The sequence below is a fragment of the Panthera uncia genome, chromosome A2 (genome assembly GCF_023721935.1).
Source record: "Panthera uncia isolate 11264 chromosome A2, Puncia_PCG_1.0, whole genome shotgun sequence".
Classification (NCBI taxonomy): Eukaryota; Metazoa; Chordata; class Mammalia; order Carnivora; family Felidae; genus Panthera; species Panthera uncia.
Window position 1 is genome coordinate 51,608,467 of NC_064816.1, and position 14,362 is coordinate 51,622,828.

At 36.4% G+C, this 14,362-nt stretch overlaps 1 protein-coding gene across 3 annotated transcripts in view; it reads left to right on the top strand.

Annotated features, from left to right (window-relative positions):
* Positions 1 to 14,362, top strand: part of PPARG (peroxisome proliferator activated receptor gamma) — a 134,798-nt gene that overhangs the window by 59,309 nt on the left and 61,127 nt on the right. The window contains exon 1 of one of the 3 annotated variants that reach the window (XM_049642740.1): positions 2,148 to 2,251. The exons of the other annotated variants lie outside the window; for them this stretch is intronic. Within the exon in view, the coding sequence (XP_049498697.1) occupies positions 2,170 to 2,251 (82 nt within the window). The 5' untranslated portion in view covers positions 2,148 to 2,169. Of the gene's footprint in view, positions 1 to 2,147; positions 2,252 to 14,362 lie in introns of those variants that run through there. 3 annotated transcript variants of the gene reach the window in all.

Consider the following 14,362-nt stretch of genomic DNA (forward strand, 5'->3'; position numbering starts at 1 on the left):
GGAGTGAGAAACTGCCACTTAATAGGAAGAAAGCCTAAAACTTGCCTTCAGACTCAAACACATCTTGGGACATTGAGGAAGGGTGTCCGTAAGCAGAATGGGACTTAAATTTTTGTTCTGTTTAATTATCAAGAAGGAAATTATCCTTGACTTGTGTAATTTATTTTGATATATCATAAATTCAACCAAAAACTTTGGACAAATCGCACCTTTAAAGATTATGTCATTGTGTATATAATACGGGTAATTCCCCAACCTTGAGAAAGAAGAAGAAACTCCTTTATTGATAATTCAAATTGAATATAGACAAAACTAGTTCTACATACCTATAATTACCTTAGTCATTTGGACTGCCAAGAAGAAGCTTGCTTTAACTTGAACTACCTTAGTAAAGGTTTTTGGTTTTTAAAGGTTTTTAACCACTATAACTGCCCAACTCTCCACTTTATTCTGTGCTGTCGAGACCCAGCCCGAATTCCCCCTCCCCCAAGTTATTGTTCTGTGATTAACAGGGAAACTTGCTAGTCCCCTTGCAATGTAAATTAACCAGATATATATTTATTCCACCTGGAGAATATTGGGATAAGTCTAAGAGAATTATTGCTATCTGATATATTGCCCTATGTGGGGGCATCTGTATTAAATCCACAAGCCACTGCAATTCAATCAGGCCACTTAAGTGACAAGTGGAGACCTGCTTCCATACTGAAGTCTGGCACAGCTAGTGTTTCTCTGAGCCAAAAAGGGCAAAGGACTTGAGCAAGAAGCCAGCGTTTTCCTGATTACAAAACTGACCACAGTTCCTTGCCAACCTGTCAGTGTGATTCTATTTTTTTCTGGTAACGCATTCTTCTTCCCAGAGAGGACTCCGCTTTTTTTTTTTTTTCATTATGACATGGCAATTATCACTTAAACATCAGCTTGTGCTCAGACATCAACTGGTGCAGCATGACTGCCTTTGCTAGTGATGGATAAATTTAATAATCAGATTTTTAAAAAGCAAACCCTGATATATAAAATCTCAACTGTATCTCTCAACTATTTAATTTTATAGAATTTGGATAGTAGTATCATTTTGGGTTTTATAAAGTGGTGGATTACCTTTAAAATAACATTTTAATAGCATGCTGATGCCAAATTTCAAAATATAAGTACATGTTTGGGGCACCTGGGTGGCTCAGTCAGTTAAGCATCCGACTTCGGCTCAGGTCATGATCTCGCGGTTTGTGAGTTCAGGCCTCACATTGGGCTCTGTGCTGACAGGTGGGAGCCTGGAGCCTGCTTTGGATTCTGTGTCTCCCTCTCTCTCTGTCCCTCCTCCTCTCACACTCTGTCTCTCTCTCAAAAATAAATAAACCTCAAAAAAATTGTTTAATAAAAGAATAAAATGTAAGTACATGTTTGAATTAAATAGTTTTCAGGGCACCTGGGAGCCTGAGTCGTTTGAGCATCCGACTCTTGATTTCTGCTCAGGCCATTATCCCAGGGTTGTGAGATCAAGCCCCTTGTCGGGCTCCACACTGAGTGTGGAGCCTGCTTGGGATTCTCTCTCTCTCCCTCTGCCCCTCTCCCCAGCTCATGTACTCTCTCTCTCTTTCTCTCCCTCTCTCTCTAAAATAAATAAAAGTAGTAATAATAATAATGAATTAAGTAGTTTTCTTCAGATAATATGGTTAGAGACTCAACCAGGAATGGGCAGCTAGAAAAAACTTTGTCCAGGTAACTTAATCTGGTCTTTCATAACCCAGAGATGCAAAGTTTTCCATTTAAGAAGCAATTGAAAACTGAACAGTCTCTTTGCTCTGATAGCTCTAAATACTGTACAGCTCACGCCCCTCACAAGACACCGAACATGTGGGTCACTGGCTAGACAGTGTGGCAATGTTTTCCTTGTAATGTACCAAGTCTTGCCAAAGCAGTGAACAACATTATGACACAACATTTGTCACAGCTGGCTCTCTAGCAGGAGAGTGCCAGCCAATTCAGGCCTGGTCCTTTGTGGGTTTATTCCCACCTCTCCCAAATATTTGGAAACCGAAGTCTTAACTCATTGGTTGTGTTCACAAGTTCTACTACTGCAAGTCTTTTTCTTTTTTAACGGATTGGTCTTTTGCAAGAAATAGACAAAATATCAGTGTGAATTACAGCAAATCCCTGTTCCATGCTGTTATGGGTGAAACTCTGGGAGATTCTCTTATTGACCCAGAAAGCGATTCCTTTGCTGATACACTGTCTGCAAGCACTTCACAAGGTAAAGTCAATTCCAGATATGGCTGTTGGGATACTATGGGCATATATGGAATGGTAAAATTGCTCTTGTAGTTTTTTTTCCAAGCTGTATTCTAATACGAGATATGGATAGTTCAGTGTTTTAATGCTTAGTTTGCCGTGGTAGTGTTCACTTTTAAGCATCAGAACTTTAAAAAAAGAAACCTAAACTAATCCATATTGTATCTCTGTGAATGGCTCCCATTTCCTGAATTGTAAGCATTAAAGATATATTTATATTTTTAAAAATCCTATTCATTTTTATCTCCTCAGTTTATGTGTGTCTCCCAAATATACTTAACATCTTATTAGAATACCTGAGGGGTCTCTTTTCCCCTTATATAGTCTTGTAAGTTACATATCTCTCCTAGCTGTTTTTATCCCTCCTACAGCACTTTTATTCCTCTTAAAGTGCTCTCAGCATGTTTTTGTTCTACTTTGAAATTTTAGAAATTTGTATATTTTATCTCTCCCAAAGAATTGTAAGCTTCTGGAGTGTAGGACCAACCTATATTCTTCTTTATATTTCTTAGGATACCTAACATGGTGCCCAATGCTTTGTAGAATAGATTGTGGGACCTATGTCTATTCCAATTCCAAGCGTTTCATTTTACCCATAAAGAAAACAAAGTCCCTAAATGCCTATTGCATGCTAAATAATTGATTAATTACTACTTTCACTCAGATGTAGAAGATTTAAGCAGATACCTCGTTTTTCAAAATTCCTTTCTTGGCCATTGCAAAATGTCACTTCTTCATTTCTATAGCTCCTTCTACTGGAGTTCCTTAGCACAGCTTCTTATGTTTTGTACTGTTTCATATTTATTTCTGTATTTCTATTTGTTTTTTTTTCTCATAGATGGCACATAAAAATAGATTGTGTTAGTGTGATTCATGTTTTATAATATAAATGCTAAAGCATTACAATTAAGTCGCTTAATTGTTGAAATGAATGGCTTCACATCTTAACATTTTAATTTTTCTGGAAGCCTGAAGTTTGAATATATTAATCATAGTTTTTTTTTTTAATCAAGGTGTTTAAAAATTAAGAAAAAATATTTCCAGAAATGCTGTTTCATTATTTTATGGTGATTTGATTCAACACATATATCTGTCCTCTGAGCCTCTTAAATAGGAGATTGGTTTCATTATATTATATAAAAATCTGTTTATTCTGTTTTTCTGAAAGCCACAAAAATTGTTGCTTTCTGCAGTTATTGGTTTAACCTGTATCAGGGCAGGATGTCCTAGCTATACTGTGAAATAGTTCTTGAGTAAAAATTTGATAATTTTGTCTCTGAAAAGAGTATGTACACCAAGAATGCAGTGCAACAAGTAGTTTTGGTTAACTGAGGACATGTACTATTCATGGTAAGGGAGAGTTATGTGATTTAAGTTTTCATTCTGTACTAATCTCTATATGTTTACACCTTGACTTTGCCCTGGGTTTAATTTTTTTTGAGTCTCAGATCCCCTCCAAAAGAATAACTCAGTTATTCTTAGCACTTAACATGGTACAGAATAGAATATTAGCAATTAAGAAATTATATATTGTACCAATAGTTTAATTTTTGTTTATACGGTCTTGAATTACTTCTTATTCATGGGTTGTTTGTTAAAAATATGAATTCCTAAAGACCAAAGACCTGTGGTTGTTAACTTCTATTACATTTTGTAGATGACCACTGTTTATACCACCCATGCCAAAACAAACAAACAAACAAACAAACTTGAAATTGGACATATCATCATCATTAGCTGCGGAGGCCATCAGAGGTGAAACACTGTAGAGTTTAGGTATTTGGCTTGAATACAGTAACTAATTTAGGTGCTCCTTCTTCCTCACCATAGGCAAAGTGGGATTGGGGGTTGTTGCAAGTAGCTGTGTGCTGCTACTTTGAAGAAAAAATGGCTTGTTGAGTGTGAATGATCCCAGATGTACAAGCTATATTGGTCCTATTCATGAAATTCAAAAATGTATGCAGCCACTATGCCCAAAAAGGACTCATGCATTTTTTTCCTGGGCTCCATTATCACTGTGATCCCCCTTTATCTTAGTCCCCTGTTTTCATCATGAGCTCAAGTAACCCCAAGTAACCCCATGCTGGCCCTAAAACCATTTCCACTAGTAAAAATTGGCAAGATCGAAGGGAAGCTTCCACAAACTCAAGCTGAATGTGCCTCCTGCTTTTAGTGCCAGACTTAGTCCTGTGTGAATTCTATAACTTTAAAGTGTTGCACCAGAGCATTGAAAGATGATGACACACTTGTCCTTTGGAGCTGATTGAGCAATGGAAATATGCCTTGGAGACATGATAAATGCTGCAATAGATGATCCTTTGAAACGAGCGCCTCTCCTGAGATAGGAGTGAGTGATTGATTGCCCGCCATTTTTATTGAGGGATACTTAAACTGTGTCTGTGTGACTCCAGGCAACTGTGTATTTAGAAGCATTTAGATAGTTGACCAAAGTTTTTCACCTTCCTAGAGGTTTAAAGGGACCCCTGTAGTGTCAGGGAATGTAACTCTTAGGCTTGTCTTGGCCACATACGTTCCATGTGGATTTGAGTAAGTCACTTATCCTCTCTTCCCTGTTTCTACACATAACAACAGTAAATACAGGGTTATTGCAAGGATTAAATGACACAATATTTGCGAAAGCACATCTGAAGTCCTACATAGAGTTTATTGTTTTGGTCTTGGAGTATTAATCACTTGTGGATAGAATAGAAGGTTTCTAGTATCCTACGTCTGAAACATTTTAAGGAATATGGGGGGAAACTGCAGAATTCTTTGTGCACCAAAATAAGTGGCAGTTTTTGAGTGAGATAAGACTTAGGCATGATTTCCCATGAGTGTCTCGATAAAGAAATGATCAAACTTAGAGAAAGCATCTTTCTGTCTGACTTTTTTTTTTTAATGGGGGAACTACCTCCCACTTTCATTAACATTTGTTTAGGAAAAGATTGAATTTCCAAAAGTTGAAATCATTCTTTGGCCCTAAATGAAAGCAGTGATTACACATTTTCTTTCAGAGACATTGAAAAACTGTCTTAGATTATAATGTTCTTTATAATGAAGATTTAGGTAATTGACACAGTTCTGAATTTCATAATCTCACATGTAATAATATTTCAGGGTCTTTTTCTAAAATTTCGCTCTTGTCCATATTAATTTTTTTCTTTAGTATGGCTCTATTTTATCATGTATTTCTTTGAATTAACTGTTCAAACCTCTTTTCTGATTACCAGGACTTAGAAGATTTAGTAGATTTCTAAACTCAGAGACTCTCCTCACTGTGTTTCAAAAACTGTCATTTCTCATGTACTTCCCCCTAAATTATGAATTATAGGACACACCCAAAACAAGGGTAATTTGTATTAGATGTATTTTTAAAATTTTTTATTTCTTTTCCCCTGGCATCCCTAAGGAATACAACTTGTCTTTAAAGCTGCCTGACAGCAGTTACCCATCTAAACTGTTTGTCACAGTGTAAAACATAGGTCATCAAATGGAAAACAATTCATAAAAAGCTCCGATAGAGGTTGTCATAGATTATCATCTTTGTCAACATTCTCACTTATAACTTGAATAAGGTAACCCTGAGGAAATACTAAAATCATCATAGCCTGTTGTGAAGTGCATACTCTTTGTATCAGAGGAAATCCAAGCAGAGTAAATTTCTTCATTGTATTAGATCAGTGGAACTGACATGGGTTCTGTTATTTTAACTTCTTTTGTACACCCTTAAATTAGGCCTAAGAAAGTTGTCCAGTAAATGTCCCATGTCCTTCTACTAGTGTTGAATATTTGCAAAAGTATATGTGATAGTGAATGAATCAGACTCATTCTGAATGGAACTAAATTTCCATAAACATCTACTGGATTACCCCTTCTCATAGATGCAGTTTTGCACCTGTAACTAGTTTAGAGACACAGGAATTACATATGCATCTGATAGCAACTGCTGTCCAACTCCAGTAACCTCAGAATTAAGATCATGTGGCTATTTGAGTACACAGTTTTTTAGACCCATGTAATTTTTATCAGGGTAAGAGATTTGCCAACACAAGATTGAGATTCCCACAAGCGGTGAATGGTTTACATTATAAATTTAAAACAGTCAACTGTCAATTACCTACATGTATCATTATCCCTTATTCCCTCATGCCAGAATTCCTGTACAGCCTTTTAGCTGACTTTCTAAATGAGAAGCTTCAGCTATCCAATCTAATCTGCCAGATAAGTGGTCCTCAGAGCCTATCAGACTAATATGTATTGAGCGCCTACTACATACAAGTAGTGCACATCGTGAACAATGTGATTTCTAAACACCTCTGCCTGGCTCTCAAAGCCTTTTATACTCTGTTTCCACTTTGTATGTTTTATTTCCCTCCACACCCCAGAGATTGGTTTGCCTTGCTATACTTGGGCTAATCACATTGTCCTAAGAATAAGCCGGACTCACTCTTGACTCCAAGCCTACCACATCCTGGAATGCCTTTCCTAATACTTCCATCTTTTCAAATCCTCCCTATCTTTCAAGGTCAGGTTCAAGTAACCTTTATGCCATGAAGCCTTTTCTTAATTCGTCATTGTTTTGTTGTTGTTGTCGTTTAATTTTTTTTTAAGTTTATTTATTTTTGAGAGAGAGAGACAGAGTGCAAGCAGAGGAGGGGCAGAGAGAGAGGGAGACACAGAATCCAAAGCAGGCTCCAGGCTCCAGGCTCCGAGCTGTCAGCACAGAGTCCTGTGCGGGGCTTGAACCCACAAACCATGAGATCATGACCTGAGCCGAAGTCGGATGCTTTCCCGACTGAGCCACCCAGACACCTTTTAATACATTACTGTTAATTGTTCTCTCTCTCCTCTAAACTGAAAATATGTTCAGAATAGATCTCCTCTCCCTCCTCCACTGCTAACACCCTAAGCCAAGCCATTGTCTCTTGCCTGGATTGCTATCCCACTCTTTGACAGGTTGTCCTGCCTCTGCCCTCACCTCCCAACTGCTTAGCCTCAACCCATCATGCAGAGGGATCACCTTAAAATGTAAGTCAGATCTGTCAGTCAGCTAACAACCCAGCATCAATTCCTCACTTCATTTAGGATGAAATCCGAGTCTGCCTCCACCCCAACCCCACCCTGGTCAACATATCTGTCCTTTCCTCACTCAGCTCCAGCCACACTGGCCTCCTTACTGTTCCTCCCACATTCCAGACATGCCCCTGCTTTAGTGCTTTTGCTCTAGTTCTTGCTCCTTCCTTGAACCCTCATTCTCTGACATCTTCTCTTGTCAGCTCCTTCTAATCTTGGCTCAGATATCACTTCTGGTAAGGACTGCCTCTACCCCCACTGTTGAATTCTCTGTCCTCCCCACCATCCTTCCCCTTCCCCCTGCTCGGTATTCTTATTTCTAAAGCACTCATCATCTTCTAACATAACATATAATTTACTCATTGTATTTATTGTTTATTGCCCACATTCTCACACTAACATATTAACATGTTAACTAACATTAACTAACATATGAAGGCAGGAGTCTTTGTCTTGTTGGCTCACTCGCTGATATGTCCCAAATGGCTAAGACATGTTCGGTAGATGGCCGGGCTCATTAATACTTGTTAAAATAAAAAAACAAAACCCTCTATGTTGATTGGTATCACACTATTTAGCCTTTAATTGAAGACTGCCTGATACTATTTTCTGCTTTATACATTCCCCTAGTCCAAATTATATAGTCATTGAAGATAAGACTCATGTTTTATTATCTTCTTTATTCCACAAGTATCTAACATATAATAGGTATCTAATAAACTCATTGTTGACTTATTAGTACCAAGTTGATCTGCTGCTGTAGCTTACCAGCTCCTGTGCTCAGACACTGGAATATGTTCAGGAAGTAAAAACAAAAGTTTAGTGTACATGCCAACATATTATTCTAAAATCCATGCTAATACAAACAAACCAACAACATTATATATGTTAACAACCAGGTACAAATACATTTTGAATTCCCTATTATGCAGTGATTTGCATCATGTGGCTCTGTTGGTTTGAATTATCATTAGTTGAATATCATGTGAATATTTGAATATCATAGGTTTGTGAATTATCCCAATGCCTGACTTCTTTTGCAGTCCTGCCTACCTTTTGATACATCCAGTATTCATTTGACTTTCAGGAGACCTATTTGCTAGCAGTGCTAAAAAAAGCAACATATTTGATTAAGTAACCAATATCCAGTATGTAAAGCAGTTAGCACAGTGCCTGATATGTAATAGGTGTCCAACAAATTTAGTTTTGTCTTCTCACCCCTAAAATGGAAGTTGCAACTTGGGGATAATACAGATTTTCATTATCCATGTTATCAAAAATTTTCTGTTACCATGATTAATTAAGTCAGACTTACTGTTTACTCGCTTACAATCTTTTCCTTGGCAGTTCCCCCCCCCCCAGAATATTTAGGTGTTATCTGATAGATACATATTATTAATCACAGTTCCAGAAGAAAGAAGCCCTGGTTCAATTTCTTGTTTGGCAAAGAGCCAATGGCAAAATTGTTTCAACAAAGAGCAACAGTTGAAATACGCTTCTGCCTTTCTCAGGTTCCAGACATGTAAACACCATGGCTCACCTTACTTCTTCTCAATTAAGTCACTTCTTTTGGAAAAAGTGAAACATTCATTATTCTTATTTTTGACTTTACATTAGCAGTTGAATATTTTTTTGGCAATTGAAGATTTTTAACATAAGATTGTTGGATATTACTTTACTGTTGTCTCATGCTTTACCTAAAACCCTGATTTTAGTTTTTAAAATTTTAAACCTGTTATATAGACTGTCTGGGAAAGTTAGCTTAATTGACTAAAATATGATCCTAATAAGAACCAAACTTGTCAGTTTGATGTGAGTATGGCCAGATTTATATAGAAATCTCTGCCATTTACAGAGAAGTCTCTTTGCCATTGATATAACCACATTTCTAGCCATTTATAAGATACAAACAATTGGCCTAGGAGAAATTGATCCAGTTTGCAAGCATATGTCCTAATGAAAATTTAATCATTTTGGGGCGCCTGGGTGGCTCAGTCGGTTGGGCGGCCAAATTCAGCTCAGGTCATGATCTCGCAGTCCGTGAGTTCGAGCCCCACGTCAGGCTCTGTGCTGACAGCTCAGAGCCTGGAGCCTGTTTCAGATTCTGTGTCTCCCTCTCTCTGACCCTCCCCCATTCATGCTTTGTCTCTCTCTGTCTCAAAAATAAATAAACGTTAAAAAAAAATAAAAAAAAATTTAATCATGTTTGATATCATATACATTTAGTTACTTTGCTTAAGGAAACCCAGGTAATCTAAGGCACATACTGTATGATAGAAACAAGTGTCTTTTCCTTGGAATATATTTATCAATAATAATGCAAATCTTAATCCTCCCCTTGGGTCATCATAATTCAAAACACATCTCTACCATGAAGTTATCCCAGATTAGTTCAGAACACATTAGTCTCTTTCTACTCTACATTTCTAAGGCACTTATTGTCTCTATCACTGGTTTGGTCTCTATACTGCCTTCTCTTATAAACATCTTTCACCTTGGTAAGCTTCTCAAGGTCAAGAACTACATTATAATGTATTTCTTGTAAATCCTGAAAAATACCTTGCATATAGTATTAGGTAATTGGTTATCTTGATTTGAGATAGTTTGGGTTTTATATTACTGACTGAGCATGTACTGAGATTAAGATATTGAGAAAGGAAAATACCAAAGAAAAGTAAAACAAGGAGAGGCTTTGGGAAGAAAAATACTGTACTAAAATGTAATGATAACTCTTCTAAGAAAAAAAGGTTTATGAAATAAATTGTTGATACAAAGAAGAGTTAGATAATTACCATAAAACTGGTAGCTTGGATTTAAGCCACTGACTTTATTTAATTTAAATAGAATGTCTCAAAAGACAACTAATCCAAAAGTGTTAACTTCCCAAATATAGGACACCTGATGTAGGCATTAATATTTGTGAAAAGATTCCCTGCATTTAAAAAAAATACAGGGTTCTTGTAAAGTAGAATAGGCCTTGCATATAAGCCAGGCATATCTAAAGCAAAATCAGGGGCACTGGGGTGGCCTAGTCAGTTAAGTGTCCAACTCTTGGTTTCGGGTCATGGTTCATGAGAAAAGAGCCCCACATGAAGCTCTCCACTGACAGCATGGAGCTTGCTTGGGATTCTCTCTTTCTCCCTTTCTGTCTGCCTCTCCATCACTCATTCTTTCTCTCTTTCTCAAAATAAATAAATAAACTTCTAAAAAAATAAAGCAAAAACATAACTTTTAATACTCTTTAGGATACAATGTGCACCCTTTGAATTTTTACCTTACCTGTCTCTGCTGATTTGAGAACCTTAGCTGAATATGTATTTAGCCTGTATTATACAATGAAGCCAGTTAGAAAAATAGGTAGTTTATTAAGACCGATTTTAATACCATTTTACAAGTTCTGAATTTAGAAAAATTCTTAAATAAATACACTAGAAATTCTATAACAATACTTTTAACACAAATGAAAGAGTTTTTGTTGGCTTATGTATGTGGTCTGCATGTTTTTTTCTATCAACTCCTACTCCCAAGACCATCTCTCCTATTTAAGCTTTTTACCAAAATATAACATACATAGAGAAAAGTATGTAAATCATTTTCACAAATGAACAAATGTGTAATTCACACTCAGATAAAGAAATAGAACAATACCAGCCCTCTGGAAACCTTCTGACTATTCTAATTTCTAACCCATGATTCAGTTTGCTGTTTTGGGATTTTATATGAATAAGTCATACATTGTTTACTCTTCTGTCTGGATTCCTTTGCTCAGTATTTGTTTGATAATCACATTACTGAATATAATTCCACTTCATTCTTATTACTGTATTTCATTGTGTGAATATATCAAAGTACATTTATATGTCCTGTTGAGGGGCATTCAGGTAGTTTTCCTTATTTCAAATAGTACAACTACGAATATTCTCATGTAGGTCTTTCAGTGAACAAGGGTACACATTTCTGTTAGATGTATATGTAGGCCATACGATGTGTTCAGCTTTAAGAGACACTACCAGACAGTTTTGAACATGGCTGTACCATTTATACTTCCCCCAGCAGTATCTGAGTGTTCCACTTGGTCCACATCTTTACTGGTACTTGACATTTTCTATCTTTTTCATTTTAGCCATTCTGGCACCTTTATGGTAGCATCACATTGTAATGTTTATTTCCCTTTTTCTGATAACTAACAAATTAAGCACTTAAAAATATATATTTATTATCTGTTTAGCTCTACTTTTTTGTGAACTGCTTGTTCAGGTCTTTTGCCCATTTTTACATTGGGTACTTTAGGTATGAGTTCTTTTTTTTTTTTTTTTTAATGTTTATTTATTCTTGAGCAGAGACAGCCATGAACAGGGGAGGGGCAGAGAGAGAGGGAGACACAGAATCCGAAACAGGCTCCAGGCTCTGAGCTGTCAGCACAGAGCCTGACGTGGGGCTTGAACCCACGAGCCGTGAGATCATGACCTGAGCTGAAGTCGGACACTTAACCAACTGAGCCACCCAGGTGTCCCGGAGTTCTAAAGCATACTTTTGTCAAATATACCTATTGCAGATATCTTCTCCCATGTGTTGCTTTTTCATTTGCTTAATAAGAAGTTTTAATCTTAAATATAATCAAGATTATCTAATTTTTCTTTTATAATCAGTGCTTTTTATATCCTGTCAAAGAAATTTTTGCCTACTCCAAGGTTGATGAAGTGTTACTTGAGTTTTTGTTTTAAAAACTCTTTTGTTTTATATTTCACATTTAGATCTGCAATCCACATGGAATTGATTTTTGCATATGTTGTAAGGTAGGGGGTGATTCACTTTTTTCCATATGGATATACAGTTGACTTCATTTATTGACAACATGTTCCTTTTCCCAACTACACTGCAGTAACATTTTGGTCATAACCTAAGTGACCATATACATGTGGGATTGATTGTGGACTTGCTCTCCTGTTGCATTGGTCTATTTTTCTTTTTGCGCCAATTAATGTGTTATCTTAATTTACTGTAGTTTTATAATTGGGTTTAATATCTGGTAGTAAAATCCTCCAGCACTGTTCTTTTCTTCAAGATTACCTTGGGTATTCTTGGCTCTTTGAATTTCCATATAAATTTTAGACTAAACATGTCAGTTTCTACACCAAAATGCTAATATTTTGATTAGAGTTCTTCTGAATCTAGGGGCGCCTTGGTGGCTCTGTTGGTTAAGCGTCCAACTTCGGCTCAGGTCATGATCTCACGGTTCATGGGTTAGAGCCCTGCATCAGGCTCTAAGCTGATAACTCAGAGCCTGGAGCCTGCTTCAGATTCTGTGTCTCCCTGTCTCACTCTGTCCCTCCCCTGTTTGTGCCCTCGCTCTCTGTCTCTCTGTCTCTCTTTCTGTCTCTCTCAATCTCAAAAATGAATAAATAAACATTATAAAAATTTTTTCTGACTCTAGATAAATATGGAGAGAATTGACAGCTTTATAATATTGAATATTCCAGTCCCTGAACACAGTATATCCTTTCATTTATTTAGATACTTTTTTTTTTAAATAATAGTCTTGAGTTTTGATTATAGCAGTCTTACACATATTTTGCTAGATTTTTCCCCCTAGGTATTTGATGTTTTTGATGTTATTGTAAAAATCATTTTTAAAATGTCATTTTCCATTTGTTGCTGGCCTATAAAAATACAGTTCATTTTTGAATATTGATTGACCTTATATCCAGCAACTTTTCTAAATTCTCTTATTAACGGTAATGGTTTAACTTTTTTATACACACAATCATGTCATCTGTGAGTAATGTTAGTTTTTTTTTTTCCTTGTCTAATCCTTGCTGTTGTTTTTTTCCCCGTTTCATTGGATAGGATTTCCAGTACACTGTTGAATAGAAGCAGTGATAGCTAGTGTGCTTATCTCATTCCTGATCTCAAAGGAAAACTTTAGATATTTCACCATCAAGTATGATGGCTACTTTAGGTTTTTGTTTGTTTGTTTTTTACAGATGTTCTTTATCAGATTAATGAAGTTACCTTTTCTTCCTAGTTAAGAGATTTTTAAAATCATGAATGAGTTTTGAATTGTGTAAAATGCTTTCATATAGAATATGTTTAATAATGCTATAATAGCTCAGGAGGAGTATTTAAACATGAAAATATTTACTATTTTTACTGTTACATTTTACTATATACTATTATTTACTACTATATAATACTATGTCTATTTTAATATCACATTGTAATATTTTTTGAGATAATATATAGTATAGCTAGTGAAAATCTGCAAATCAGCCCATAACCACTGGAAATCTGGCTACATCTGTTTTGACACTTTTGTTCTCATGTTTGTTTAGCTTATGACTATTGTCTTCTCATTAAGGGTGCTTGGCACAGTAAATTAAAAACAAGAGTACACAGAAGCATAGTGTATCACATCATTTTGCCAGACTAAACAACTCTAAGTAAGACAATGCCTTCCCACTCTGATAATTTCAGGCTATTAGAGATGCTTCAGTAGTAAAGCATTATTTAAAACCGCTACAACTCTTATCTTTTCCTGGTTGCAGGAGGGCCCTTTACAAGATTGGAGAGGTGAACAAAGCAAAGAGAAATAGTACTCTGGCAGATCTTTGGTGGTCCCTCCTTTCTGAGTAGTTACAAACTCCTGGACCATTCCCTTAATTTTTTCTTTTCCACTCAGTGTCCTCTCTCCTATTTTCATTCCCTTCTCACTACAAAGCCAAAACCAAAATATGTCAAAGGAGCAAGCAGGAGAGAACATTCCGATTTTTTTTTTTCTGACCTCCACATTGTTCCTTCACTTGCTGCTCATACGTGCTTAGTAAAGTAGGAATTTCAGCTAAACTATAGTAATAACTGTTCAACAGACTTAGCTTTACTGTTGATTAGATTACTAGTAAGCCTCCCTTTAGAAACACGTGAAGGTAGTTTTAGTAAAAGACCCAAGCTTGAGTTAGTTTGACCATGATGAAAACGAGGACATGAATCTCCAGCTCAGGAA